A 27,122-nucleotide genomic window follows, 5' to 3' on the forward strand; every position below is an offset into this window, starting at 1 on the left:
CTGGCAGGTCAGGCCTTGGGGGGCAGGGGAGGCCGGGGGGGGTGGGGGGGGGGGGGGGGGGGGGTGGAAGAGGGTTAAGGCCAAGCTAGTTGAGTTGAATACGTGTGGCATGGGCAAACAGAGCTGGCGGGGGAAGTGCCTTATTAACATGTTTATTCTTTCCCACTGTTCGTTTTCACTATGCTAAGGCTCTTTGCACAGGGCCATTTTTCTCTCTGTAACTGTTACAAATTTGTGTTAAATAAAAAACTTAAAAAAACAAAAAGAACAAATTGCACTCCAGAACTTGAACGGAAAGCTCAAGGCTGACATTCTGGGGCCAGCGCTGAGGGAATGCTGCACAAGGAGCTGCAGATGCTGCACTGTGATCCAAACGAGGAGCTCCAGGTGCTGCACTGTGATCCAAGCGAGGAGCTCCAGGTGCTGCACTGTGATCCAAGCGAGGAGCTCCAGGTGCTGCACTGTGATCCAAGCGAGGAGCTCCAGGTGCTGCACTGTGATCCAAACGAGGAGCTCCAGATGCTGCATTGTGATCCAAACGAGGAGCTCCAGGTGCTGCACTGTGATCCAAACGAGGAGCTCCAGCTGCTGCACTGTGATCCAAACGAGGAGCTCCAGGTGCTGCACTGTGATCCAAACGAGGAGCTCCAGGTGCTGCACTGTGATCCAAACGAGGAGCTCCAGGTGCTGCACTGTGATCCAAACGAGGAGCTCCAGGTGCTGCACTGTGATCCAAACGAGGAGCTCCAGGTGCCAACGGGTGGCTGCTCCTCGACCAGCAGCCCGAACAGCAGCTGGGTTCATTGCTCATAAACCTGCTGATCCAACTGGTCCTCCAAAATCGCCGAGTCACTTATCCTACACTGTCAGGGGTACAATATTTTGGATGAGTTATAAACCACGTTTGGTTTTATATAAACCAAGGCCCTGAGTCAGTGCACTCAGGCAGACATAAAAGATCCCATGGCACTATTTCAGAGAAGAGGAAAGGAGTTTCCCCTCGTGCCCTGTCCGGCATTCATTCCTCAATCGACATCACAGAAACAGATTATCTGGTGATTATAACATTGCCGTTTGTGGGATCTTGCTGTGCACACATTTTTTTCATGCATTACAGCAGCATCTTCCGCGTCAAGTACTTGAGTGCCCTGCACAGCACTTTGGGGCATACACTGGCTGTGGAAGGCACCATAAAGATGCAAGGGGCGCGATTCTCCGAAATGGAGACAAAGTCCCGATGCCGGAGTGAAAACTGGAGTGTTTCACTCCGGTGTTGGAGCCCGCTCCCAGCCCCATATTCTCCCGCCCCAGGGGGGCGTAAAAAGCGGCTCCGCGTAAATGAAGTCACTCGCGCGTGCGCGGTTGCCGTCCTCCCCGAGGCCGCCCCGCAAGAAGATGGCGGATGGATCTTGCGGGGCGGCGGAGGAAAGGAGGTCCTCCTTTAGAGACGTCGGCCCGCCGATCGGAGGCCCCCCACCCCGGTGCAGGAACCCCCCTGCCCCCCCCCCCACAGGCCGCCAGCGTTCCTGCGCAGTTCCCACCGGCAGCTACCAGGTGTGGACGGCGCCGGCGGGAACCTGTCGTGTTGGGGCAGCCGCTCGGCCCATCCGGGCCATAGAATCGCCGCTGACCTTTAGCAAACGGCGAGCGGCGATTCTCCGAGCGGCCAGCCGTGATTCTCGCTGTGCTGGTTTAGGGGGGGATAGGAGAATCGCGTGCGGGTGCCGGGGCGGCGTGGCGGGACTCGCTCGTCGCCCCAGCGATTCTACCACCCAGCGTGGAGGCGGGGGAGAATTCCGCCCAAGCTTCTTATTTTGAACGCCTTCTAAAAGAGAAAGTGGAAACATCAAGCTTAGCCTGTATCTTTCACGGGCAAAAAACAAATTTTACAATCAAGGCCGTCTTAGAGGAAAGTCTTGAGAGAGAACCTCCATGATCTCAGGATATTTCAAAGCGTTGTACAGCCAATTAATAATTTCTGAAGGGCTGTCACTGTTATGAGCTAATTAGTAGGTGATATTGCTAATTAGTTTATGGTTAAAAAATGTGACTATTCCTTAAGTATTCAACATCGATAATGCAATATGTGCAAGTATTTGGATTTTGACAAAAGAATTGTATTCGGTGGTTTCATAATAGACCTGTTTCGAAATGAATTTGGCCATTTATATTTTTATCGACGTATAGAATATATTTAGTGGTGGAGAGGGTGCAAACATATTGCAAATGACTCTTTTAAATTTCACCTTCTGAATAGGAAGCTTTATTATGCACATAATGATTTCTCAGAATCCTTACAGTTCCAATGTGGCACTTTAAATTGTTGCCTCCATTCACCATCCCCCCCCACCCCTGCGCACAATCACAGGGTTAGTGTCAATTCATAGCAAACTCATGCCAGTCTCGTGGATGCAGGGATCTCAATTCAGAACTGGGAGCACATCTGACATGTGAATGTTGACGGGGTCGGCCACGAGATGCGAGCTTTATCCCCATAAAAATACAGGGTCTGGGCGGGGGAGAGGGTTTAACATTTACTTATAGAATCATAACAGACGGGAATTCACACACATGCACCACACACACGGCACACTCGGATGCTAATTTAGGATGTGCTGTCCCCTTCTGTTTTCCCTGCTAAAATGAGTGAGCAATCTGCATGTGTCAAAGCTGATGTCGTAAATGGCAGCTGAAACAGATAGGATTGTGCTTCCACATTCCCAAAGAACTCCACCAAGGGATCAAGGTACAACAAAGGTTTATTTTCAATACATACCCCACAAACTTTGCTGACCACTCGAGAATTATACATACAGCCAATAACCAGTTGAAGAAGCCAAAGGCAGTGTGAGATGAATTATAACACTTTTTTTCTCTCTTCCACATAGTTTCCCTCCTTTCATTGACAAGCAAGACAGGGCGTGGAAAAGATTCACAAGAATGATCCCAGGGATTAGGTGCTTCTGATCTGCGGATCAATTGAGGCAGCTGCCTCCCTTCTCCTCGGAAAAGAGATTAAGGGGCGATTTGATCGTGCTATTCAAAATCATGAGTAATCTGGACAGAATCGATGGAGTTAAACTGTTGTCACTGGTAGGAGGATCGCGAACCAGAGCACACTAATTTAATGTGATGAAAAAGAATCAATAGTGACATGAGAGAGTGTTTTTTTGTTGAATGCAGCGAACGGCTAGGGTTTGGAACACACTGTCTGTGAGTATGGTGGAGGCAAATTCAAGAGAGGCCTTTGAAAGAAAATTGGATAACTGCCTGAAAGTAGGGCAGCACGGTGGCGCAGCGGTAGCACTGCAGCCTCACGGCGCTGAGGTCCCAGGTTCGATTCTGGGTCACTGTCCGTGTGGAGTTTGCACATTCTCCCTGCGTCTGCATGGGTTTCACCCCCACAACCCAAAGATGTGCAGGGTAGGTGGATTGGCCACGCTAAATTGCCCCTTAATTGGAAAAATGAATTGGATACTCTAAATTTATAATAATTAAAAGAAGAAAGTGACAAACCCATTTACAAGTCTACGGGAAAATGTCAGGGGAGCAGGATTATATGAGTCGGTCTTGCTGAAAGCTAGCACAGACACGACGGGCTGAATGGCCTCTTTCTGTGCTGTAACCATTCCTTGATTCTATGTTACTTAGGTTTCTGTAACTGACAACTGGAAATCGCACAGGAGTCGAACACTTCATCTAGGCTGCCATTGCAATGTTGTACTAAGGGAGTGCTGCCCTGTTTGGTAGTGCTGTCCCTTGGATGAGACATTAACCCACAAGTCTGTCTGGCCTGTTGGTCGGATGCAAGTGATATGTGATGAATGTAGGGGCTTCAGACCTATGCATTTGGTGCAGTAAGGGTTAAGATCCTGGGTTAGTGTGTGTATGACTGCTGCAGTCATGTTTTTAGGACTCCTGGATTGCAAGACAGCTAGGCTTTTTTTTGGGGGGGGGAGCCAGCGGTTCAATTAAAGCATCATGAAAGATTGGGCTAAAGGATTGTTGTTTGGATTAAGAGGGTTCGCTGTGGAGTAGTAATTAGATAGTGTTTCAGCTCAGAAAGATGATTTAACTGAGGGGAGGGGTTAGTGTACCAGGCATTTGAGCCGACCCACTGATTATTCAGTTGGCTTCTGGACGTCAAACCATGAGGCCATTTTCTGAAGACTTCAGCTAGAGATCCTGCATTGTTCTGACAGGATTCAGGTCTATCTCTTGAAACAGTCTCAAAGGACATCTCTTAAGCAAGTATGCCTGGGTCTGCTAACTGTATTTAATACTGGAAGGTATCTGAGATGGTTCTGTTGTTTGCATGGAAGTAAAGGTAGCAGTTAAGGATTATGGTGTAACTGTGTTGATTAGGACTGCTGTTTGTGGAACCTTTATATGTGTAAATAAGCTGCTGCATATTCCACAACAGCACAACAGTAGCTGCACTTCAAAGTCTGTAAAACCCTTAGTGATGCCCTGTAGTCAAGAAAGGTGCTACATAAATGCGAGGTTGTTCTTTCTTTCTGCTCTAATTTTTATTTACTTTCTCTCCCGATAGGGTTTGCCTCCTTCAACTGGGATTATTTTCACTCTGATCATTGATGTCAAAGGGTGACATTGAATTAGCCTCCCATTATACGCCAGGTTTGGTGTTTGTTTTTATTGACGGCGAGGGAAATGCTAATTGGTTAGCAAATAAATTATCACCCATTATTCACATTTGCCCAAAGTTGAAGTTCTAAATGTGGTAAAGTTAAAAAAAAGTATTGCATTTATGTAGCAACTTTCATAGCCTCAGGATGTTCCAAAAAGCTTAACAGGCATTAAAAAACTTTAAAGTGTAGTCACCGTTATAATGTAGGTAATGTATCAGTCAATTGCCTCATGGCAAGACCCCACAAACAACAATCTGATAATGACCAGATAATCTGATTTTTTGGTGATGCTAATTGAGGGATCAATGCCCCAAAGAACACCAGGAATAATTCACCTGTGTCTCATAGAACACATTCAACTGAGTGGGCAGACAATGTTGCAGTTTCATAATTATATAAAGGCACCAATGACTTGTAAGGGATTGATAAACACTTTGTTGTGGGTTTATTTATTTAGGCTAGGCAGATGAGAACTTTTAAACAAAGGTAGAAAGTTTGAAGGCATCAACAGCAGAAGTTGTGCGTGCTGTGTTCTGCTCCCAGACCAAAGTGAAACTGAGACTGGATCACGTGACAGATCAGTGATGGATTGCACCTATCCCTTAAAGGCATATAACAACACCCCCTTTCTTTTTAAAGATATTAACCCTCTTCTGAAGAAGTATAACTATTTACAATGTTCATGTTTAGTTACCATTACATAAGAGTGCAGAACTGGTGGATCTATGAGCCTCTAAAGTGTAGAGTTGAACCATGTGCATGTCTTAACCTTGCAATGGTAATCCTATCTGAAGGTTTCAATCATTTCTTCCAGTGATCTGTGGGATTATCATATTTGTTCCTGGTTGCCTTTGGAATTTTGTCCTCAATGATAAAGGGCTGCATGATAGTCAAGTAGCTGGAATAGATCTGATTTGTCCTGGGTCACAGCTCACCATTGGGCCTTTGTGTGCAGTGACTTCATAGGAACTTGCTTCTGAACAAATCCATGCCCCCTTAGCTGGTTGTACCTTCTGTGGAATCCTGAATGCAAACTGTAAACTCGGCACTTCTGAACCTGCATTTTTATCACGCACGTTGGTCACCATTGAAACATTCCTCTCTAGTTTCTGAGAGAATAAACAGGGTGAGGGCAGGTAGATAGGTACGTACTGGTCTGCCGAACATGAGCTCTGCCTGCGATGGAATAGTTGCACTTAAAGGTGTCACTCTCAGATGTAATATTGCAATGTGTCGATTGTGGTCTATCTACATTTAAGAATTAGGAATTTCACATTACTAATCATTCGTTCAGCTAGGCCGTTAGATCTTGGGTAATGAGGAGAAGTAGAAGTCTGAGTTATTCCACTTTTACACATATCCTGGAATGGCTAAATTGCGATCCATTATCAGTATTAATCTCTCTCGGCACACCAAATAAACTGAAAATTACACTTTGAGTGTGCGCAACTTTTGTGCTTGCTGCATTGTGCAATTGTCGAATTGTGGGGTACTTGGTAAAGTAGTCAACAATGCTGATGACGTCTGTGCCATGGATATTAAAGAGACTGGATGACACTTTGGACCAAGGATAGGTACAAACTTCATGTGGAATTTAAAAAGAAAATTCTAATTAAGGGGCACTTTAGCGTGCAAACCCACCCACTCTGCACATCTTTTGGGTTGTGGGGGTGAGACCCATGCTGACACAGGGCGAATGTGCAAACTCCACACAGTGACCTGGGGCTGGGATTGAGCCCAGGTCCTCAGAGCCTTGAGACAACAGTGCTATCACTGCGAGACCGTGCTGGCCTAACTTCTTGTGGAATCAATGGTTCTTTGTGTTGACTTGGCCTATGCCCTCGTGCAGGTTAGGTAGATTGGCCGTGCTAAATTGCCCCTTTGTGTCCAAAAAGGTTAGGTGGGGTAACTGGGTTACAGGGATAGGGTGGGAGCATGGGCCTAAGTAGGGTGTTCTTTCAGAGGGTCGGTGCAGACCTGATGGGCTAAATGGCCTCCCACACTGTAGGGATTCTTTAATACATCTTGATAATGACATCAATGTCATTGTTCATACCTGGCTGTAGACTCTCTTTCAAGTCTTCTTGTCCGATCTATGCCTATGTTTGAGTGATAAAGTTGTTGAAGGATATCAGGTCACAAAGAATGTGGTATGATGTTCTGCCTGTCTTTGAAAATAACACCCGGTGAGATGCCTAGCTTGTCCCAGTAAGACCAAAACAGTCTCATGTGTTCGTGGCAATTCCAAATTGAATCGGCTTATCTTTCAGTTACGGTTTCCACAGTTTCTGTAATGTGGAATCTTTTGCCACCTCTTCTTGTCGCTGCTGGTGTTTGCATTGCACAAAATGTACTAAATTTCTGCTAAAATTTAGCTAAACAGCTGGCTTGTAATGCAGAACAATGCCAGCAGCGTGGGTTCAATTCCCGAACCATCCTCCTCGAACAGGCGCTGGCATGTGGCGACTTGGGGCTTTTCCCAGTAACTTTACTGATGCCTACTTGTGACAATAAGCAATTATTATTAGTAAATCAATTGGAAAACATCTTCAAATTTGATGTCAATGAAGTTAACTTGTAGATCCAAAGATACATCTTTTGTTTTCACTGGTTATTCAATCTGCTGAGTGCATCCGATGTGATCATCAAGTTACCTGACTTGTACCTAATCTCACCATTGTAACCCCGAATCTTTATCTGTATCAGATCTTGGCAATGCATCGGTCAATGGTTTTTGCCAAATTATCTCCAGTGGCTTCAGGTCAGTCTCTACCACAAATCATTTGTCAAATAGATAGGTATGAAAATTGGTGATTCCAAACAGTAAAGACAATCTTTCTCACTGATTTTGGAGTAATTGGATTGTATTTCAGACAGATTTTGACACAGATGCAATTGGTTCGCCCTTTTCTATATTTGCAGCTCCCAAACCTTTCTGTGAGGCATCTATCCTCAGGGCAGTTGTCGCTTTTAAAATTGCAACGTTGATGCTTCTGACACTGTTTCAATGCTTCAAAGGCGTATTGATGGTCTTTGTGCCACAGGAAAGGCGCATCCTTTCTCCACAATTCTCTTTGGGATTAAGATTTGTCAGCAAACTTGGGAATGTATGGAGGCCAGAAATTAAAGAGACCTTCATTCCCAATTGCAAGATGAATTTTTATGGCTTGCTTTTCTGGTTTCAACACATCTGAATCAAGAAACGATAGCTCTGTATGTTGTTCAAACATTTTGAAATCAGATCAACTACATGTCACTTTGACTGGGAAATTTTGGGGTCATTTTGACAATATCCCTTTGTTGATCCGTATTTTAAAATCCCTATTTTGTTAAATTTATTGTTCAGCAACTCACAAAGCCACTTGTTATAATCGCAATCCTCTCATACCTATTTTTCTGATTCTCCCTCACTCGCTACCGCCCCTGGTCCACACCCTGGTCACTCGCCTTTCCTGACTGAGACAGTGGGCAGCATGGTAGCATGGTGGTTAGCACAATTGCTTCACAGCTCCAGGGTCCCAGGTTCGATTCCGGCTTGGGTCACTGTCTGTGCGGAGTCTGCAAGTTCTCCCCGTGTGTGCGTGGGTTTCCTCCGGGTGCTCCTGTTTCCTCCCACAGCCCAAAGATGTGCAGGTTAGGTGGATTGTCCATGATAAATTGCCCTTCGTGTCCAAAATTGCCCTCAGTGTTGGGTGGGGTTATGGGGATAGGGTGGAGGTGTTGACCTTGGGTAGGGTGTTCTTTCCAAGAGCCGGTGCAGACTCGATGGGCTGAATGGCCTCCTTCTGCACTGTAAATTCTATGGTATGACCTGGGCTGGCCCTCTTGACGCGTTGTCCCATTCACTGACCTGACAGGCTTCGTACTGTAGTCTCACTAAAAGGGATCTGGCTGCTTTACAGCTCTTTGATGGAGCACCATTGCTGCATTGTGTCTACGAAGCTTTTCAGCGCAGTTAGCGCGCTGCGTCTTCAACATTCTCCAACTGTGCCTTCGTGGCAGCTTGATCAAAATGTTGAGGTCATCCCATGCCATGTAGCATGATCTAATGCTGTTCATCATATTGTACCTTTACTTTATCCTGCTGCCAAGCTGTTTGATTACTGCTGAATGCCATGTTCTGTTTTTACAATGATTATAAAGACACCAATCGCTGATAAGAGATTGGGAAAACATGTTGTGGGTTCATCTATTTAGATTTGGCAGATGAGAACATTAATACAAATGTAGAAAGCTTGAAGACATCAGCAGCAGAGCTGTGTGTGCTGTGCTGTGCTCACAGGCCAAAGTGAAATTAAGACTGAATCACATGGCACAGTTCCCTTCTAGTGATGGGCTGGCTGCTTTCCTGTCGCGGCATCTTACCACAGACCAGGCCTCGGCTTAATGTCTCAATCAAAAGATGCACCTCCAAAAGGGCAGCTCTTCAATCTCAGCCTTGATTTAGGTGCTGGTGTACTAGATTGGGAGTTAAACCCACAAATTTCTGACTCAGAAGCGACATAATTTTAAGATGATTAAGTCTCCAATGAGACCATAAATGGGAAGTATTATTTTCCTGAATGCACTGTCAAGCAGTGTGAGAAGTATGGAATGAAATGAATGAATGAAATGACATGAAAATTGCTTATTGTCACAAGTAGGCTTCAAATGAAGTTACTGTGAAAAGCCCCTAGTCACCACATTCCGGCGCCTGTTCGGGAAGGCTGGTACGGGAATTGAACCGTGCTGCTGGCCTGCCTGGGTCTGCTTTCAAAGCCAGCGATTTAGCCCTGTGCTAAACCAGCCCCTATCACTATCATGCATTTGAAAGGGATGTCAGCAAGTTTATGACAGAAGAGTACTTTCGAATTATAGGGATGAGGTGTTCAGAAACGAGCCATAGGAAACAGTGTTCTCTACATGTTTAATAACTTCAGGGTTCTCCCCAAACTGTATTTGCATGATCTTTCACAGGGTGCGGGCATCGCTGGCTAGGCCAGCATTTATTCACCTAGTTGCCCTTGAGAAGGTGGTGGTGAGCAGTCTTCTTGTCCCGCTGCAGTCCCTGTGCTGTAGGTACACTCACAGTGCAGTTAGACCATGTTTTATTTTGCCTGTCCCAGGGGTCAGCATTGCTAAAGGATGGACAAATCAGCACTTTTGACATTTCTGAAAGGAGGCCATTCAGCCCATTGAGTCTGTGTTGGGCCCTTTGAAGTCAGCTCCAATGCCCTGCACTTTCCCACCCACCTTCTTCAAATACCCAATTCCCCTTTCAAGGCCACTTCTAAATCTATACCCATCACTCTAACCACTTGCTGCGTGAAATGTTTTCTCGACCCACAAGAAGGGCGGGATTGTCCCATTCGGCAGCAGAGTGTCCACGCCGTCGGAAACGCCGTTGCGTTTCCTGACGGCGCGACCGGGCCACTGGGAGTACCGATGGGCCAGCATGGCGCTAGAGCGGTTCACGCCACTCAAGCCTCCCATTCCGGCGCGAACTGTGCGCCGCGCAAACCCGCGCATGCGCGGTGGCCTCCCTCAATGTGCCGGCCCCGACACAACATGGCGCGGGGGTTCAGGGGCCGGCGCATAAGAAAATAGGCCAGGGGAGCGAGAGGCTGGCCCGCCGATCGTTGACCCCGATCGGCGGGCCAGGCCCCAGCGGAGGCACCCTCCGGGTTTGGAGCCCCCCGCCCCCCACGACACCCACCCCAGCCCCACAGGCCGCCCCCTGACCCTGCGCGCAGAGTTCCCGCCGGCTGCGACCAGGTGTGGACGGTGCTGTCAGGACTCTGCCTTTTTAGAGCGGCTGCTCGGCTTATCCGGGCCGGAGAAACGGCGGCCCGGCCACGCCAAACGCACCGGCGCCAATGCCGCCGATTCTCCAATCCGCGGAGAATCGCGTGCCGGCGTTGGGGTGGTGTGGCCTGCGGGGATTCTCCGGCCCGGCCCCGGGCTGGGAGAATCCCACCCCCTTGTCTCTCATTGTCCCCATAGCTTGGTGGGTATGTGTAATAAAGTCTCAGAACAGTTGTGGTTGTGTGCTTAAATAGTTTGCAAAAGAGCTGAATAGTTAGGAATGGGATGGATCAATTTAGGGAGAAGCATGGCCTAGAATGAACAGTACAAATGTCACAATGGATCAATATTTAGCACACTTTGCTTGATTGACTTTGGGAGAAGGAAGTATTTACTTGGAAGTTTCATTCAGTGTCCCTCAAAAATGTATTTATTTTACAATGAAGGAAACCGTATGCTGTCAGGACTAAGCTGTGCGGCAAAAATGTTTTCTGAATGATGCTTCTGAAGACCCTCAGTGAAATGAGCTTCTTTAGTCCCAACCTTTATTCCCTGGAGAGTGTGAAGCCACAGAATATTAATATTAAAATTGGTAGTTTCAATTGGAGACATTACAAGGGTGACTCTGGTGGGCCATAGAGGTGCTACGTTGCTACAGTACAGAAGCGGAGACCCGGTCTCAGCGTAAAATTCCCCCTATTGTTAGTTTTGACGAGTAAAATAAAATGGGATTTCTTTATTTGTACACGCAACAAATCGTTTCGGATAAAATTATTGATTGAAGTAGTTTCACATCAATGTTTATTTTTTACCCGGTGTTATACCTGACCCAAGCTTACCGAGTAGGTATATGTTTCCAGCATTTTCTGTTTTTCAAATGTTATATTACCCTTGGTGGTAATATGTCGTGTTCTTTGTCTTTTGTCCCAGAATGGTCCGTTGAGTTGACGACAAAGAATTCAAAGAGAACAAAGAACAAAGAAAAGTACAGCACAGGAACAGGCCCTTCGGCCCTTCAAGCCTGCGCCGACCATGCTGCCCGTCTAAACTAAAATCTTCTACACTTCTGGGGTCCGTATCCCTCTATTCCCATCCCATTCATGTATTTGTCAAGATGCCCCTTAAATGTCACTATCGTCCCTGCTTCCACCACCTCCTCCTACAGCGAGTTCCAGGCACCCACTACCCTCTGTGTAAAAAACTTGCCTCGTAAATCTCCTATAAACCTTGCCCCTCGCACCTTAAACCTAGTAACTGGATGAAAACAAATTACTGCGGATGCTGGAATCTGAAAATGCTGGAAGAGAAAACGCTGGAAAATCTCAGCAAGTGTGGCAGCATCTGTAGGGAGAGAAAAGAGCTAACGTTTCGAGTCCGATGTCTCTTTGTCAAAGCTAACAGACAGAGAAAGTGGGAAATATTAATACTGTGGAGTGAGAATGAAAGATAAGTCATAGCCACAGAAACCCAGGGAAACCGGGTGCTATTGGCCACAGAAACCAAGGGGAAAGAGTGCTAATGGCAGTCCCCAGAGAGGACAAAAGATGTGAAAGGCCAAATAGCTGGGAAACTAACATCAGAGGATGAACTGTAGATGTGAGTGGAGGGAAAATTAAATGTATATTAAGAAAGAAAGAAATGGTAAAAGACAGTTATAATGAAATGAAAACAAATGGGTCGAGGTGGGGTAGAGCTGATTATCTGAAGTTGTTGAATGCAATATTCAGGCTGGAAGGCTGTAGCATGCTTAACTGGAAGATGAGATGTTGTTCCTCCAGTTTGCGTTGCACTTCACTAGAGCATTGCAGCAGGCCAAGAATAGACACATGGGCATGGGAGCAGGGTCTTGTGTTAAAATGGCAAGCAACAGGAAGGCCAGGATCCTGAATGCACACAGACCGAAGACGCTCAGCAAAGCGATCACCCAGTCTGCGTTTGGTCTCTCCGATATAGAGGAGACCACATTGGGAGCAGCGAATGCAGTAGACCAGATTGGAAGAGATGCAAGTGAAACGCTGCGTAACCTGGAATGAGTGTTTTGGGCCTGGAATGTTAAGCATGGAAGAGGTAAAGGGGCAGGTGTTACACCTTCTGCGATTGCATGGGAAGGTGCCATATTTCATTCTCACTCCACAATATAAATACTTCCCATTTTCTCTGTTAGCTTTGACAAAGAGTCATCGGACTCGAAACGTTGGCTCTTTTCTCTCCCTACAGATGCTGCCAGACTTGCTGAGATTTTCCAGCATTTTCTCTTCCCACTAGTAATTGGCCCCTCTACCCTAGGAAAAAGCCTCTGACTATCCACTCTGTCTACGCCCCTCATAATTTTGTAGACCTCTATCAGGTCGCCCCTCAACCTCCTTTGTTCCAGTGAGAACAAACCAAGTTTATTCAACCTCTACTCATAGCTATTGCCCTCCATACCAGGCAACATCCTGGTAAATCTCTTCTGCACCCTCTCTAAAGCCTCCACATCCTTCTGGTAGTGTGGCGACCAGAACTGAACACTATACTCCAAGTGTGGCCTAACTAAGGTTCTATACAGCTGCAACATGACCAATTTTTATACCCCGGCCAATGAAGGCAAGCATGCCGTATGCCTCCTTGACTACCTTCTCCATTTGTGTTGCCCCTTTCACCAATCATTAGATTGAAACAAAACTAATTTATTGCATAACGATTAATTAAATGAAGTTCGCACATGCTACTGAGCTGTAGTTAATAATAAAGTAATATTGAATCTGTCTAGCAGTAATCAAAAATCTAAATAGTCACTAATAGCAACCTTGTGTTAACTCTCTCTAATCTAATCTTCTCCTGGTGCTCAGGCTTTCTCGTTCATTAACACGACCCAGCATTCCCTGAGGTCTGATTTATATCCAGAGCAGTGGTGGTGCCCTCTAGTGTTTGAATTACACAGAAATGTAATAATTAACCCTTCACGAACTTGCCTATATACATATCATTACATCTAATATTGGCCACTCACCTTCTTCATGTGGATGGTGGTTCTGATCTATCAAAAACACAGAATGTCAACAAGAACAGCACCACAGTGAACAGATGAAAAAGCAGGAAACAGGTATAATGTGGAGTACAGAGCAGAAAATGCGAGAAATTTACAGCAGCACTTCAAGAAACGAAAAGACAGAGTAATGTTTTGGGTTTTGACCCCTCCCCGATAGAGGAGTGCACGCAAAAACATGGACTTTTCTTATGACAGAAGCCGTTTTTTTGTCCTGTTGTGGTTTTTTTTACCTTCTTCGACATCTAGAAAAATGTCTTTCAGGAGACTCCTCTTCTTTGCCATCCCTTTATAGCTCCACACAATCTCACATCGATAGTAAGCGGTGTCATTATTCGCCAAATCGCTGATCAGTAAGGACATGTTGGCCTGGAAGAATGGATTCATCCTGACACGACTCAGGTACTGTTTCGCTGTTACGTTAAGTTGAACACCGTCAGTATAAGCCACCGTCTCCCTTGGCAGGTACGTATACCAGCTAATGTTGATTATCTGGATTAAGTTTTCATTGATGCCACTCAGTACACATGGGAGCAGGGCAGACCTTCCTTTCACACCTTTTGTCTCCGTGACGCTATCCAACTTCAAACGGGAGGAACCTGTGTGCAAAACAGATAAATACATAACAGAATGTCATCAGTAACCAAATCTGTTGAGCCTTTGCAATGTTTGCTGCTTTTCAGGCCAGCTGTGTCACGGTGGAAAAATGGCTTGTCCGAGATAAACTTTGGGATTCTGATTTCCATTGGCTGATGCTCGTGTGTATCAGGAAATAGTAGCAACACCTGAGAATGCTCAGCACCATCAAGGCAAAGCAGTCCATTCAGCCCATCCATCGACTCCCAAACCCATGATCCACAACAACCAGAGGTTCAAGGACAATAGGTGCCCGAGGATGCCACTAACCTCCAAGTACCTCAGCCAAGGCACACTCTTGGACATGTATCACATCGTTGTTGTTGCGTCAAAATTCTGAACACCCTACTTGGCAACACTGTCAAAGTACCTTCGCCGCACGGATCAAAAAGATGGCCCACCATCATCTGCCCAAGGACAACTAAAGATTGACAATAAATGTTGCCTTGCCAGGGATGCTCATATCCCAGAGCAAATGTATGCGGCCAGGGGGTGAGGGTTTCAAGTGTCACGCCTACTTTAGGAAATGCGGCAACTAATTTTCTCACAGAAGGTTCCCATCAGCAGCAGTGATAATCTGTTTAAGTGATGTTGGTTGGGGGATGAATGTTGTCCAGGGCGCCAAGGGGAATTCCACTCCTCTTCTTTTGGAACAATGCCACGTGCCAGATTCTCCGATTTGGAAGCTCAGTGCAGAGGGTCCGTGGCGTTATACGTGGAAAGAACCGGTGGCCCCTCTCACCGAAGCTGCGACCAGTGAGGGGCTAGCAGCCGCGTCATGTAAAACGCCCGGCCTGCACAAAATAAACGGGCGGAGAATTGCCAGATCCGTGGCTGCGCATGCGCACAGCGAGGATCTGCCAGATAGTGCCCCCCCCTGGCAACCCCCCACCAGTATCTCCAGCCGTCGCGGAAGCCCCCCCCCCCGGTAGCAGTATGGCTCCCGCTCGACTGTGGCGGCGCTGGACACAGTCCGCAGCCGCCACGTCGGGTTCCTGGCATGGCTGAGGCCATGAGTTGGGTCATGAACTGGGCCCATCGGGGGTGAAGCATTGTGGGAGTGCCAGTAGGTGACGTCCTGAGGCCACCCCAACGGCGTGCGCCACGCGCCGCAATGATGCCATTACAGAGAGGGCGGAGCATGCAAAACCTGCGTAAAACAGGCGCCGCCCCCCGATTCCGTCGTAAAAAGGGATTCTCCGCCCGATCACCGATTGCGAAATCAGCATCGGGAAACGGAGAATCCCACGCTAATTTACATCCACGTGTGAGGACAGACGCTGGTTTACCATTGCAAGTTGGCAGACCAAAATTCACAAGACTTGGAACTGTTGGATGAATAAATCCCAAACCTTGTTGGCATGAAGGTTGGTTAAAAAGATTATTTCTCCAAGGAGACCTCATGGCTGTGGTACTGAGGTTTACAAGATCCAGAGTCAAGGACCAGCTACAATTAACTTTACCACCAGCATCTGGGTTGCTGTCAATTCATGCAAAGAACGCCCTACAGAAGAATTGATCTCAATAAATGCTTTGCCATGGTTTATAGTATAAATGTGATACCAAATAGTCAATACATTGTGTTTTTAACCTCTTCTTGTTTCCTTTAACTATTCTATCACTGTCGGAATTTCCCCAGAAATTCAAACATTGCACCATGTCTTGTGCATCAGTTGTGGTCCAGTTGGTAGCACTTTGATCTCCTGAGTCAGAAGGTTGTGTTGTTCCAATGTTACCGTAGAGACCTGAGTACAAAAATCTGGATTGAAGGAGCACAGTACTTTAAAAAAAATTAATTTAGAGTACCCGATTATTTTTTTCCAATTAAAGGGCAATTTAGCATGGCCAATACACCTAGCCTGCACATCTTTGTGTTGAGGGGGTGAAACCCATGCAGACACGGGAGAATGTTCAAACTCCACACTGACAATGACCCGGGGCCGGTATTGAACCTGGGTCCTTGGCGCCATGAGGCAGCAGTGCTAACCACTGCACCACCATGCTGCCCAAAGTAGCACAGTACTGAGGGAGTGTTGAATTGTCAGAGGTGAGATGTTGGACCAGGGCCTCATCTGTCTTCTCAGGTGGAGGTAAAAGATTTCAAACACTATTCCAAAGGAGAGCGGGAAAGTAAACCAGAGTGAATATAGGGGAATGAGTAGATGTGTTGTATTTAGACTTTCAGAAGGCATTTGACAAGGTACCTCACAAAAGGTTAAGTCATAAGATAAAAGAGTCCATGATGTTGGAGTTAGTATATTCGCATGGATAGAGAATTGGTTCATGGGCAGGAAACAGCGAGTGGGGATAAGGGGGCCGGGATTCTCCCCTACCCGGTGGAGCGGGGGGTCCTGGCGTGTTGGAGTGGCGTGAACCACCCTGGTGTCGGGCCATCCCAAAGGTGCGGAAGTCTCCGCACCTTTAGGGGCCAAGCCCTCACATTGAGGGGCTAGGCCCGCGGCGGTGTGGTTCCCACTCCGCCGGCTGGCGTGAACGGCCTTTGGCGCCACGCCAGCCGGGGCCGAAAGGACTTCGCCGGCCAGCAGCTGCTGACGTCATACTGGCGCATGCGCAGGGGAGGGGGTCTCTTCCGCCTCCGCCATGGTGAAGACCATGATTAAGGCGAAAGAAAGAGAGTGCCCCCACTGCACAGGCCCGCCCGCCGATCGGTGGGCCCCGATCGTGGGCCAGGCCACCGTGGAGGCACCCCCCGGGGTGAGATCGCCCTGCGCCCCCCCCCCCCCCCCCAAGGACCCGGCGCCCGCCCGCGCTGCCAATCCCGCCTTACAGTTAAGTGGTTTAATCCACGTCGGCGGGATTGGCCTATCAGCGGCGGGACTTCGGCCCATCGCGGGCCGGAGAATCACTACGGGGGGCCCGCCAATTGCGCTGGGGGCCCGCCGACCGGCGCGGCGCGATTCCCGCCCCCGCCGAATCTCAGGGGGCGGAGAATTCGGGACACGGCGTGGGTGGGATTGACGACGGCCCCGGGCGATTCTCCGACCCGGCGGTCGAGTGTTGTGGGGTAGAGGCCTTGTGAATATTTAAGGCTGAGATAGATAGACGCTTGATCAGCAAGAGAATCAAGGGTTACGGGGAAAGGGCAGGAAAGTGTAACATGAGGAATGTAAGATCAGTCATGATCCTATTGAAAGGCACAGCAGGCTCGAGGGGCCGAACAGCTTAGCATGTTCCTATTTGTGGTCTTAGTAAGAAGTCTGACAACACCAGGTTAAATTCCAACAGGTTTATTTAGAATCACTAGAGTTCGGAGCATAGCTCCTTCAGCAGGTCTTGTAGGACTTCTTACTGTGCCCACCCCAGTCCAACACAGGCATCTCCACCTTATGGTCTTATGCTGCTCCCATGTACTCATGCCATCTCCCTTCTCGAGCATGCACAGAAAGGGAGCAGCCAGAGGGAGCGGAAGAGAGCTTCCTAGACCGCAGCTCCAAGGAATCCTTGGACATGCACCTTGAAGACGCATCACAGCTTTCAGCCAAACCCTCCACCAGCGCATAGACACACACCTCGTGGGGTTTAGTAGTTAGGAGGGGCTTCAGGGTCACAAACTGGTGAGCACCACACTTTTTCTGGTCTACAGCAGGTGGAGGCAGGGACGTCCCAGTGACCTGGCACTCAGAGGCCAGCTAGATATCAGGATTGATGAGCCCCAGTCAGGTGACGCACCTCTGGGCCCCGTCTTCATCCAGTTGCTGGAGCTCCAGAGGGGACATTAGGAAGGGATAACCCCATTACTCCTCGGATTGCAAAGCCGACTGGTGGAGTTCCAACGCCTTCAGTCCGAGAAGGTTGAGCTGTCACTCCGAGGCAGCCAGGTCAACACTGCAAGGATGGCGGACGCAGTGGAGATGTGAGTGTAAGATCGCTGCCCTGCGCTGGTACAGGGCATGACCGCATGGTAGAGAGTGTGAGCTCCATGCTACAGGAACCTGTGGGCATCTGCTAGTCCCAGCGCCAGATGACGACGATGCTTCTCCACCTCAGTCCAGCTGTCCCTCTCTCTCAAGGAGGAGGCCAGGGGCCATCGAGCACCCTTAGGGAGGAGGAGTGGCTGGTCCCTAGCCCAGGGCCTTCCAACCGGGAGGCTTTGGGAGTGCCCGGCCCATCTGACTCCCTCTCCTCTCTGACCGTTCCAGCTCCAGTCTCGCACACCGACACAGCCACAGCGCGGCATCCTGAAGGCACACTGGGGCTCTCTGGCCCACGCTGTCCAAGAGCGCACCTGTCAACAGGGTACAGCAGACAGAAATCTGTTTCCATCTCCGCTCTGGATTCTGGGCAGACATGGGGGGTGGTGGGGTTTGTTTCGGAAGGTGAAGACAGTTGCACCAAGTGAACACTGGTGTTTTAGGCAATTGTAGATAGCGAGCACTTATGTAAGGGTTAAAGCACCTTTGCCACTGTATTAAACCTCGCTTTTTGCACCCGAATTGCACCTGCCCCCTCTCATTAGTTCACGCCACAGATCTGCTGTCTCAGCTCCCTGGCTGCTTTCTTCTGAACTTCCCTTCAGATGTGAGATCGATGGCTTACCATTTTTGAAAAGCAATTGCAAAACCCTCGACTTGATTTAGCCATGCCAGGGTCAGAGGATCCGACATGGTGGCAGGGTTACAGGGGGACGACCCGATAATCATATCATCATGAATTCAAACCGGTTTCCCGCACCTTTCTCAATGGGGACCTCATCACGCCAATCGAGGGGGCTGGGGACATTCGCTACGGGACACCTCGCCCCCGTAATTCCCCTTTTCTTGGCTCCGGTGATATTTTGTCTCCCGGCTCCATTGCTGCCCGCTGCAAATGGGGATGCAGAATCCCACCCAGTGCTGAGCTGATAAGAGAAATGAGGAGAGTTGGATGCTCCCCTTGTCATAAACTGGGCCATACCAAGTCAGAATTCTGCGGATTACACAGAAAGCAAGTTGGAGTGATAAACCTTAAAACGGGAAATGTGAAATCGGAGGCTTGAGAACAGGATTTATACACAGAAGAAAAGAACAAACAATAGGAAAGAAAATGTGTGCACAAATGGTACAGGGGCCAAGAGACCAACGGGTGGCTGATGTGCTGAACGATTTTGTGTGTTAAGGTCAAGTATTTCCATATGGACAGATTAGAAGGGAAAAGATATTAAAATCTTAAGAGGTACAGACACAAGTCAATCCCTAATGTTGTGGGATAAAGATATTTGTTGTCCAGAAGGGATATTGAAGAGAGAGGTTCTGATCAGCAGCATTCATGGTGAAACAAGAAAATTTCCTTTGGTAACAATAAACTTAAGGAGTAGCTTGAAGACAGGAGAAATGATTGTAGGAATGAAAGAACCATTGCCCATTGCAGGGATTCACTCCATTCCAGGGAATGATATAGCAGGATGACAGATAGTAGTGATGCCTACTGTGGTCCAACAGCCGATCAAAAACCCAGGTACAGAGAAATTGCAAGCAGCCCGTCTAGGGATGCTTCCTGATTGTCTAGTGATATGATCATAGGATCATAAGATAAGACAAAAAAGGGAGACGTTGTGAGCACAGATTGAGACTAGTGAGAGCAGGTTATCTGATACGATCTTTCGCCAGCTGAATGACGAGGAAACAAACAAAGGGAAAGAGACAGATGTGTTTAATTCAAAACGCCTGATAGAATTACAACGGGGTGATTCCAAATTAAAACACATCAATCACTCAGCATCGGAAGCTCAGAGCATTCCTGAATGTTACTATGTCCACGACCAAATACTAATGAGGAAATGGGGCTCACCGGATGTTAGTGCAGATGACAAATGGGTGGAAATAAACCGAATTGTATTACCTCCTAAGTATGGGAAAGAGATTCTAAGGATAGCTCATGAAATTCCATTAGGGGGAACATCTCGGAATAAGGAAAACCCAAGCAAAGATCCATAAACAGTTTCACTGGCCCAGACAACATGAAGATGTAGAACTTGCCACACTTGTTGAGTAAGAGGGAAATCACAAGCTGAAAGAAAACCTGCTCCTTTGATCCCTATTGGAGCTTTTGAAGAACCCTTTACAAGAATTCCAATGGACTCTGTTGGACCATTGCCGAGAACGCGAGGGGGAAATCGATACTTGTTAACGACTGGTCTGGTTCCTCAGTGGGTTCTACATTCGTCCTCACATTATTCCAAACAAACATACTCCACTAAAAAACAGTGTTTCAAGTTATTCTTTGGAGGTTTGAGACACACAGCGAGGTTCATTGAATCCATCCAGACCAGAAGGAGGCCATTCGGCCCATCGAGTCTGCAGAGACCCTCCAAAAGAGCACTCTACCTAGCCTCGTACCCCCATCCTATCCCGTAACCCCACCCAACTGTTTGGACACTAAGAGACAATTTAGCACGGCCAATCCACCTAACCTGTACATCTTTGGACTGTGGGAGGAAACCGGAGCACCCGGAGAAAACCCACGCAGACACGGGGAGAAAGTACAAATTCCACACAGTCAGTCACCCGAGGTCGTAATTGAACCCGGGTCCCTGGTGCCGTGAGGCAGCCGTGCTAACAACTGTGCCACCATGCTGCCTTAACAAAATGCAAGCTTTTATTTATTTATTTTTAAATATTTCTTTTATTCTCCTCCTTTTTCACTTTTTCTCTCAAATTTACACCCAACAATAAACAATTATCAGTAACGAATGTAATGCCAATCCCCATATCAATAACAACGATCCCGCCCTCCCACCAAACCCCAAACATCAGCCCACATGTTAACATAAACAAATGACAAAAAGGAATCAGGAATCACCCATAGTCACTATTAACACATACAGTCACCCTCCCCCCAACCCTCCCAGCCCCCAACCCCCCCTAATGTTCGATGTGATCCAATTCCCGAAGTGCATTATGAATAACGCCCGTGAATTGTAGAACCCCTCCATCTCGTACCAGCCTCCCCGGACAGGCGCCGGAATGTGGCGACTAGGGGCTTTTCGCAGTAACTTCATTGAAGCCTACTCGTGACAATAAAGCGATTTTCATTTTCATTTCATTTTCCTTCCCCTCAGTTCAAACTTAACCTTCTCAAGAGTCAAGAATTCCAGCAGGTTCCCGAAGCCACGCCAGGGCACAGGGTGGAGAGGTTGATCTTCACCCTAACAGGATCCACCTTTGGGCGATCAACGAGACGAAAGCTACGACATCTGCCTCCGCACCCGTTTCCAACCCCGGCTGGGCCGACACCCCAAATATGGCCTCTCGAGGGCCCGGGTCCAGTTTCACGTGCAACCGCTTTAGAGATTACCCTAAACCCCTCCTTCCAGTAATCCTCCAGCTTTGGACAGGACCAAAACATATGTACGTGGTTTGCGGGGCCTCCCCGCAACATTCACACACATCGTCTACCCCCTCAAAGAGCTGGTTCATCCTCGTACTTGTCAGATGCGCTCTATACACCACCGTCAGCTGTATCAGTCCCAACCTCGCACACGAGGTGGAGGCGCAAGTTTTTATTTTTATCTGAAAGTATATTCTGCAGAGCTTGCAGAGTTAAACATTATAGTACCTCAACTGAAGTCACCATCTTGACCTGAAACGTTAACGCTGTTTCCCTCACCACAGATGCTGCCCAACATACTGAGTGTTTGCAAAATTTCAGATTTCCAGTAGCCGCAGTAATGTGCTTTGCTTCGGACATTGATTGGATTAAATATAATATTCTGTTGTACCACTGCCCTCGTTTTGGATTGATGGGCTATTAAACACAGATTAGAGATTTCAGTAAAAAATGTTAGATACTTTTCCATGAATAGGTGGAAAAAGTGAACTGTCAACGCATTCAGTAATGTTCAAAAGGCACAACGGGACATTGTCAATGGTAAACGTCCTTAAGGGGTTAATTAAAGTTCGCAGTAACTCTTCCAGTAGTTCTGAGAATGTCTTTTAAAAATAACTCAGTCTGTAGATGAGCAAATTTTGCCCGACATCATCTTTTCGTGCTGTTGTGGTCTCGGGTGCTGAACAGAACATGGAGCGTGATGCACACAGCGCAAACCTGCACATTACCAAATTCCTCCTGCTGACCCAGTCTCAATAATTAATATAAACCAATTAATGGCAACAGAAACCCAGTTCTCCTTTCATAAACTTCCTCCTGTGATGGGATTTGCACCGAACAAAATTCCACTCTGGACAATGACTGACTATTTGCCTTTGCAACATGGTGACCATCCACCCTGATATATAGTCAACCAAATAGTCGAGGGCCGAAGGGCCTGTTCTGTGCTGTACTGTTCTAAATTCTAAATTCTAAATAAAAAACAATCTAGAAATAAAAATGTAGTCTGCAATTGCACAAGTCATAGTGTCAGGGAACAAAATAGGCCAGAAAAAAGCCCATTCAGCCAATTGTGCCATGTGTGTGGAACAACAGCAAATAGTATTCTATTTGTGTCTTTAACATAATGAAGACACCCTGAGGCGCTTTACATGAGTGTAATCAAACAAACCTTAATACCAAGCCACACAAGGAAAATTGGATTAAGAACAGTCGACCGTGGGCGGCACGGTGGCGCTGTGGTTGGCACAGTTGCTTCACAGCGCCAGGTTCGATTCCCGGCTTGGGTCACTGTCTGTGCAGAGTCTGCACGTTCTCCCCGTGTCTGCGTGGGTTTCCTCCGGGTGCTCCGGTTTCCTCCCACACTCCAAAGATGTGCAGGCTAGGTGGATTGGCCACGGCTAAATTGCTCCTTTGTGTCCAAACATTAGTAGTGAACTACTGGCTCTGTGCATGTACTGTTGTAAATAAAGTTATTTTCTGCTTAACTTTACAAACTCGTGCTGGATCCTTTGTGGCCCTCATGAAAAGAAGCAGAGTGGGCAGTGAGGGAATTTCAGAGCTTTGCGTTCCAGACGCATGAAGGCACAACCTCCATCGGTTGGAGCAGTTAAAATTGTATGGGGTCATGCTCATTGGATTTGATTTTTTGTTTTTTGTTTATTGTCACATGTGCCGAGGTACAGTGAAAAGTATTTTTCTGCGAGCAGCTCAACAGATCATTAAGCACATGAAAGGAAAAGGAAATAAAAGAAAATACATAATAGGGCAACACAAGGTACACAATGTGACGACATAACACTGGCATCGGGTGAAGCATACGGGGGTGTAATGTTAATCAGGTCAGTCCATAAGAGGATTGTATAGAAGTCAGGTGACAGTGGGGAAGAAGCTGTTTTTGAATCTGTTTGCGCGTGTTCTCAGACTTTTGTGTCTCCTGCCCGATGGAAGAAGTTGGAAGAGTGAGTAAGCCGGGTGGGAGGGGTTTTTGATTAATGCTGCCCGCTTTCCCCAGGCAGCGGGAGGTGTAGATGGAGTCAATGGATGGGAGGCAGGTTCGTGTGATGGACTGGGCTGTGTTCACAACTGTCTGACGTTTCTTGCGGTCTTGAGCCGAGCAGTTGCCATACCAGGCTGTGATGCAGCCAGATAGGATGCTTTCTATGGTGCATCTGTGAAAGTTGGTAAGAGTTAATGTGGACATGCAGAATTTCCTTAGTTTCCTGAGGACGTATAGTCGCTGTTGTGCTTTCTTGGTGGTAGTGTCGACGTGGGTGGACCAGGACAGATTTTTGGAGATGTCTATCACTAGGAATTTGAAACTGCTAACCATCTCCACCTCGGCCCTGTTGATGCTGACAGGAGTGTGTACAGTACTTTGCTTCCTGAAGTCAATGACCAGCTCTTTAGTTTTGCTGGCATTAAGGGATAGATTATTGTCGCTGCACCACTCCACTGGGTTCTCTATCTCCCTCCTGTATTCTGACTCGTCGTTACTCGAGATCCTGCCCACCCTGGTCGTATCATCAGCAAACTTGTAGATGGAGTTGGAACCAAGTTTTGCCACGCAGTCGTGTGTGTACAGGGAGTAGAGTAGGGGGCTAAGTACGCAGCCTAGTGGGGCCCCGGTATCGAGGACTATTGTGAAGGAGGTGTTGTTGTTGGGGGTCAGAAATAAGGGGAACGCAGATTCGGAGGGTTGTAGTGCTGGAGATGATTACAGAGATAGGAAAAGGCGAGGCCATGGATGGATTTGAAAGTAAGGGTGAGAGGTGCAAAATCGAGGTGTTGCCCACCCAGAAGCCAATTTGGTCAGCCAGCTCATGGGTGATGCGGGAGTGGGGTTTGCTGAGAGCTCAGAATTTTGGAGGTTAGAACATGGAAGGCCTGTCCGAAATGCATTGGAATAGAGAAATCCAGAGTTAACAAAGACATGGGGGAAGATTGTAGCAAAGGTCAGCTGAAGTTGGGGTGGAACTGGACAGTGTTATGGAGGTGGAAATAGCGGCCTTAGTGATGAAACGGATATGCGGCTCCCTTGGGCTCAAATAGCACAGTCTTGTTTAGCCTCACAGTCACAGTCAGGAAATAGGATTGCTGCTGGCAAGGGAAAGTAACTCGTGGTGGAGACTGAAGACAAGGGCTTCGGTCTTCCCAATGTTTAGTTGGAGGAAATATTTGTTCCTCCTGTTCTGGATTTCAGACAGGCAGTCTGACCATTTAGAGATACAGGTTTAGAGAGAGCATACATCATCAGCATACATGTAGAGGGAGGAGCATGCGGCATGTAGATGGGAAATACGATAAGGCCGATTGTACTGGAACAAGAAAAGAAGAGAGTGCAAGTGATTCTCTCACAGTGAATAAAGATGGAGCCAGGCAAGTGCAGTATCACCAAACTGGATAATGGTGGAAATGGTGATGGAAACTGGTGTGGTCAGCCGTTTAAAAGGACAATGAAGGATAGTTTACCTTTGTCACAGTTATTTAGGCGGTAATGTTTGACTTTGATCAGAGCTGTTTCAGTACTGTGACGGGGCAGAAACCTCAGTGGACGATTTCAAACATGGAGTCCCTGGAAAGGTGGGAACGGATTTCAGAGGAGACATCACATTCAGGGACTTTGGAAAGGAAAAGGATGTTGAAGATGGGACAGTAGTTTGCAAGGATGGAGGGGCCAAGGACTGGATTTTTGAGGCGACGGGTGATGATGGCAGATTGAAAAGAGAGGGAGACAGAAATGTTGTGGGGGGGGGGGGGGGGGGGGGGGGAAGCGGAAACAATCATTTACGACATTAGCTAACATGGAAGCTAGGAAGGAAAGTAGGTGGTCAGCGTTTAGTGGGAATGGGATTGAGGGAACTGGAGTGGGTCTCAGGGATGATAAGCTTGGAGAAGGCATGAGAGAAAATGGAAGAGAAAGCAAAGAAAGAGACAAGTTCAATAGTAGGGCAGAGTGGAACTTTAGAGGCAGAGTGGTTAATGAAAGAGAGGACAGTGGCAGGGTAAACTGATTGAATCCTCTCAATTTTAGTAACAAGGAGGTCCCAGCCCTCCTCGCACTTGTGAAGATGAAGGGGGCAGGAGATAAAGATTTTGAAAAGGGTTTGAAACGGAGCTTGGTGTGACCTTTGCATTCCAGATTGATTCTTGGATAATGAACTATTTTGGGCTATGCAAGAGATGGTGCTGGCAGTCAATGGTCCAGCCAACTGACCACCATATGGTCTGTGCGGAGTCTGCACGTTCTCCCCGTGTCTGCGTGGGTTTCCTCCGGGTGCTCCGGTTTCCTCCCACAGTCCAAAGACGTGCAGGTTAGATGGATTGGCCACGATAAATTGCCCTGAGTGACCAAAAAGGTGAGGAGGGGTTATTGGGTTACGGGGATAGGGTGGAAGTGAGGGCTTAATGTGGGTCGGTGCAGACTCGATGGGCCGAATGGCCTCCTTCTGCACTGTATGTTCAATGTTCTATGTTCATATCTGTTCAAACCCATGTGTTTAAGCGAACAGGGATGAGGGCAGTACCAGGGTAATAGCCAGAGCCTGAGAGAGTAATGGTTTTAATGAGGATTGGGGCATTAATGTTGCAGACCTGTAGCTACTTAAACTATTTTGGCAAAGCATTTTCAAATGTTCTTTTTCAATTATTTATTCACTTCCCTTTTAAGGCTGTTATAGATTCTGCTTCCATCACTGCATTTGATCAGGGTTTCCATTTTCTGACAATCCCCTACATTAAAAGAATAACCCTGAGCTGTCCTGTGTTCTTTTAATGATTGTCTACTACTTGTGCATCCTATCTATGGGCTCGGCAGCCAAATATTTTCCCCTACTTATTTGGTGGAAATTATTCACAGTTTCGAACCCTCCCTATCAGATCTCCACTGAACCATCTATGCTGCAACAAGAGTCCCAGTTACTCCAGCCTACCCTGAAAATTAAACCAAATCTGACAAACTTCGACACAACCACAGTAGTAAACCATGTTTCTTCCCGTTCAGCTCAAACCTGGGTCACAGTTTCCAGGCAAAGGGTTGTTTTATTAATTGTATGTTAGAAGAGATATTTTCTCCTCTAATTTAACGGCTTATTGCAATAGCTCACTGTGAAACCTGGCCAATGAGTGTTCTTTTGATGTCACTGTTGGGAGCTGTTCAGTTTTTAATTGAAGAAGGATACGCAAGTACACACCCTGCAGCATTCCTATTTCACTGTAAAAATGGGTATTGTCCACTGTGTGCATGAGGAGTGCTCATCAACACCAGAGTCATCTGGATGAGCTGCTACAGAAGGAAGGAAAAACCAAAGCACAAAATATCTTCACCCACTCTTGCATATATCCTAGCAGCGGACTGATAATCATCACTGGGAGGATCTTTTGTTTAAATGCCTCTCCTCCTGAAATCAATGTTGCATCATGAAGGGACCTCAGGAGGGGTCAAGGAGGATTAGTAAAATGGCTGGGAAGATTTTGTTTTGTTTTATTTATGTGTATTTTATTTTACTATGTTAGTCTGCATTTTATAGACTGCTCCCCTGAAGAACAACAGGGTTAAAACGATTAAAGCGAATTGCTGAAGCAGGTCTGCTTTATGCAGCCACATGAAATTTCGCTCTATATTATTTTAATAGAGGCAATAACCCAATTACATTAGCGGGTTGACATCTCCATTAAAAAAAAGCCGAAAGAGAAACTTG

The 27,122-nt window shown here is 47.2% G+C and overlaps 1 protein-coding gene across 2 annotated transcripts in view; it reads right to left on the reverse strand.

The window, feature by feature from the left end:
* Positions 1-27,122, reverse strand: part of LOC119950738 — a 122,162-nt gene that overhangs the window by 64,900 nt on the left and 30,140 nt on the right. For both annotated transcript variants that reach the window (XM_038773433.1, XM_038773432.1), the window contains exon 2: positions 13,695-14,060. In XM_038773433.1, the coding sequence (XP_038629361.1) occupies positions 13,695-14,060 (366 nt within the window). The remainder of the gene's footprint in view (positions 1-13,694; positions 14,061-27,122) is intronic.

Source organism: Scyliorhinus canicula, chromosome 16 (assembly GCF_902713615.1).
Source record: "Scyliorhinus canicula chromosome 16, sScyCan1.1, whole genome shotgun sequence".
In the NCBI taxonomy this organism is placed as follows: domain Eukaryota; kingdom Metazoa; phylum Chordata; class Chondrichthyes; order Carcharhiniformes; family Scyliorhinidae; genus Scyliorhinus; species Scyliorhinus canicula.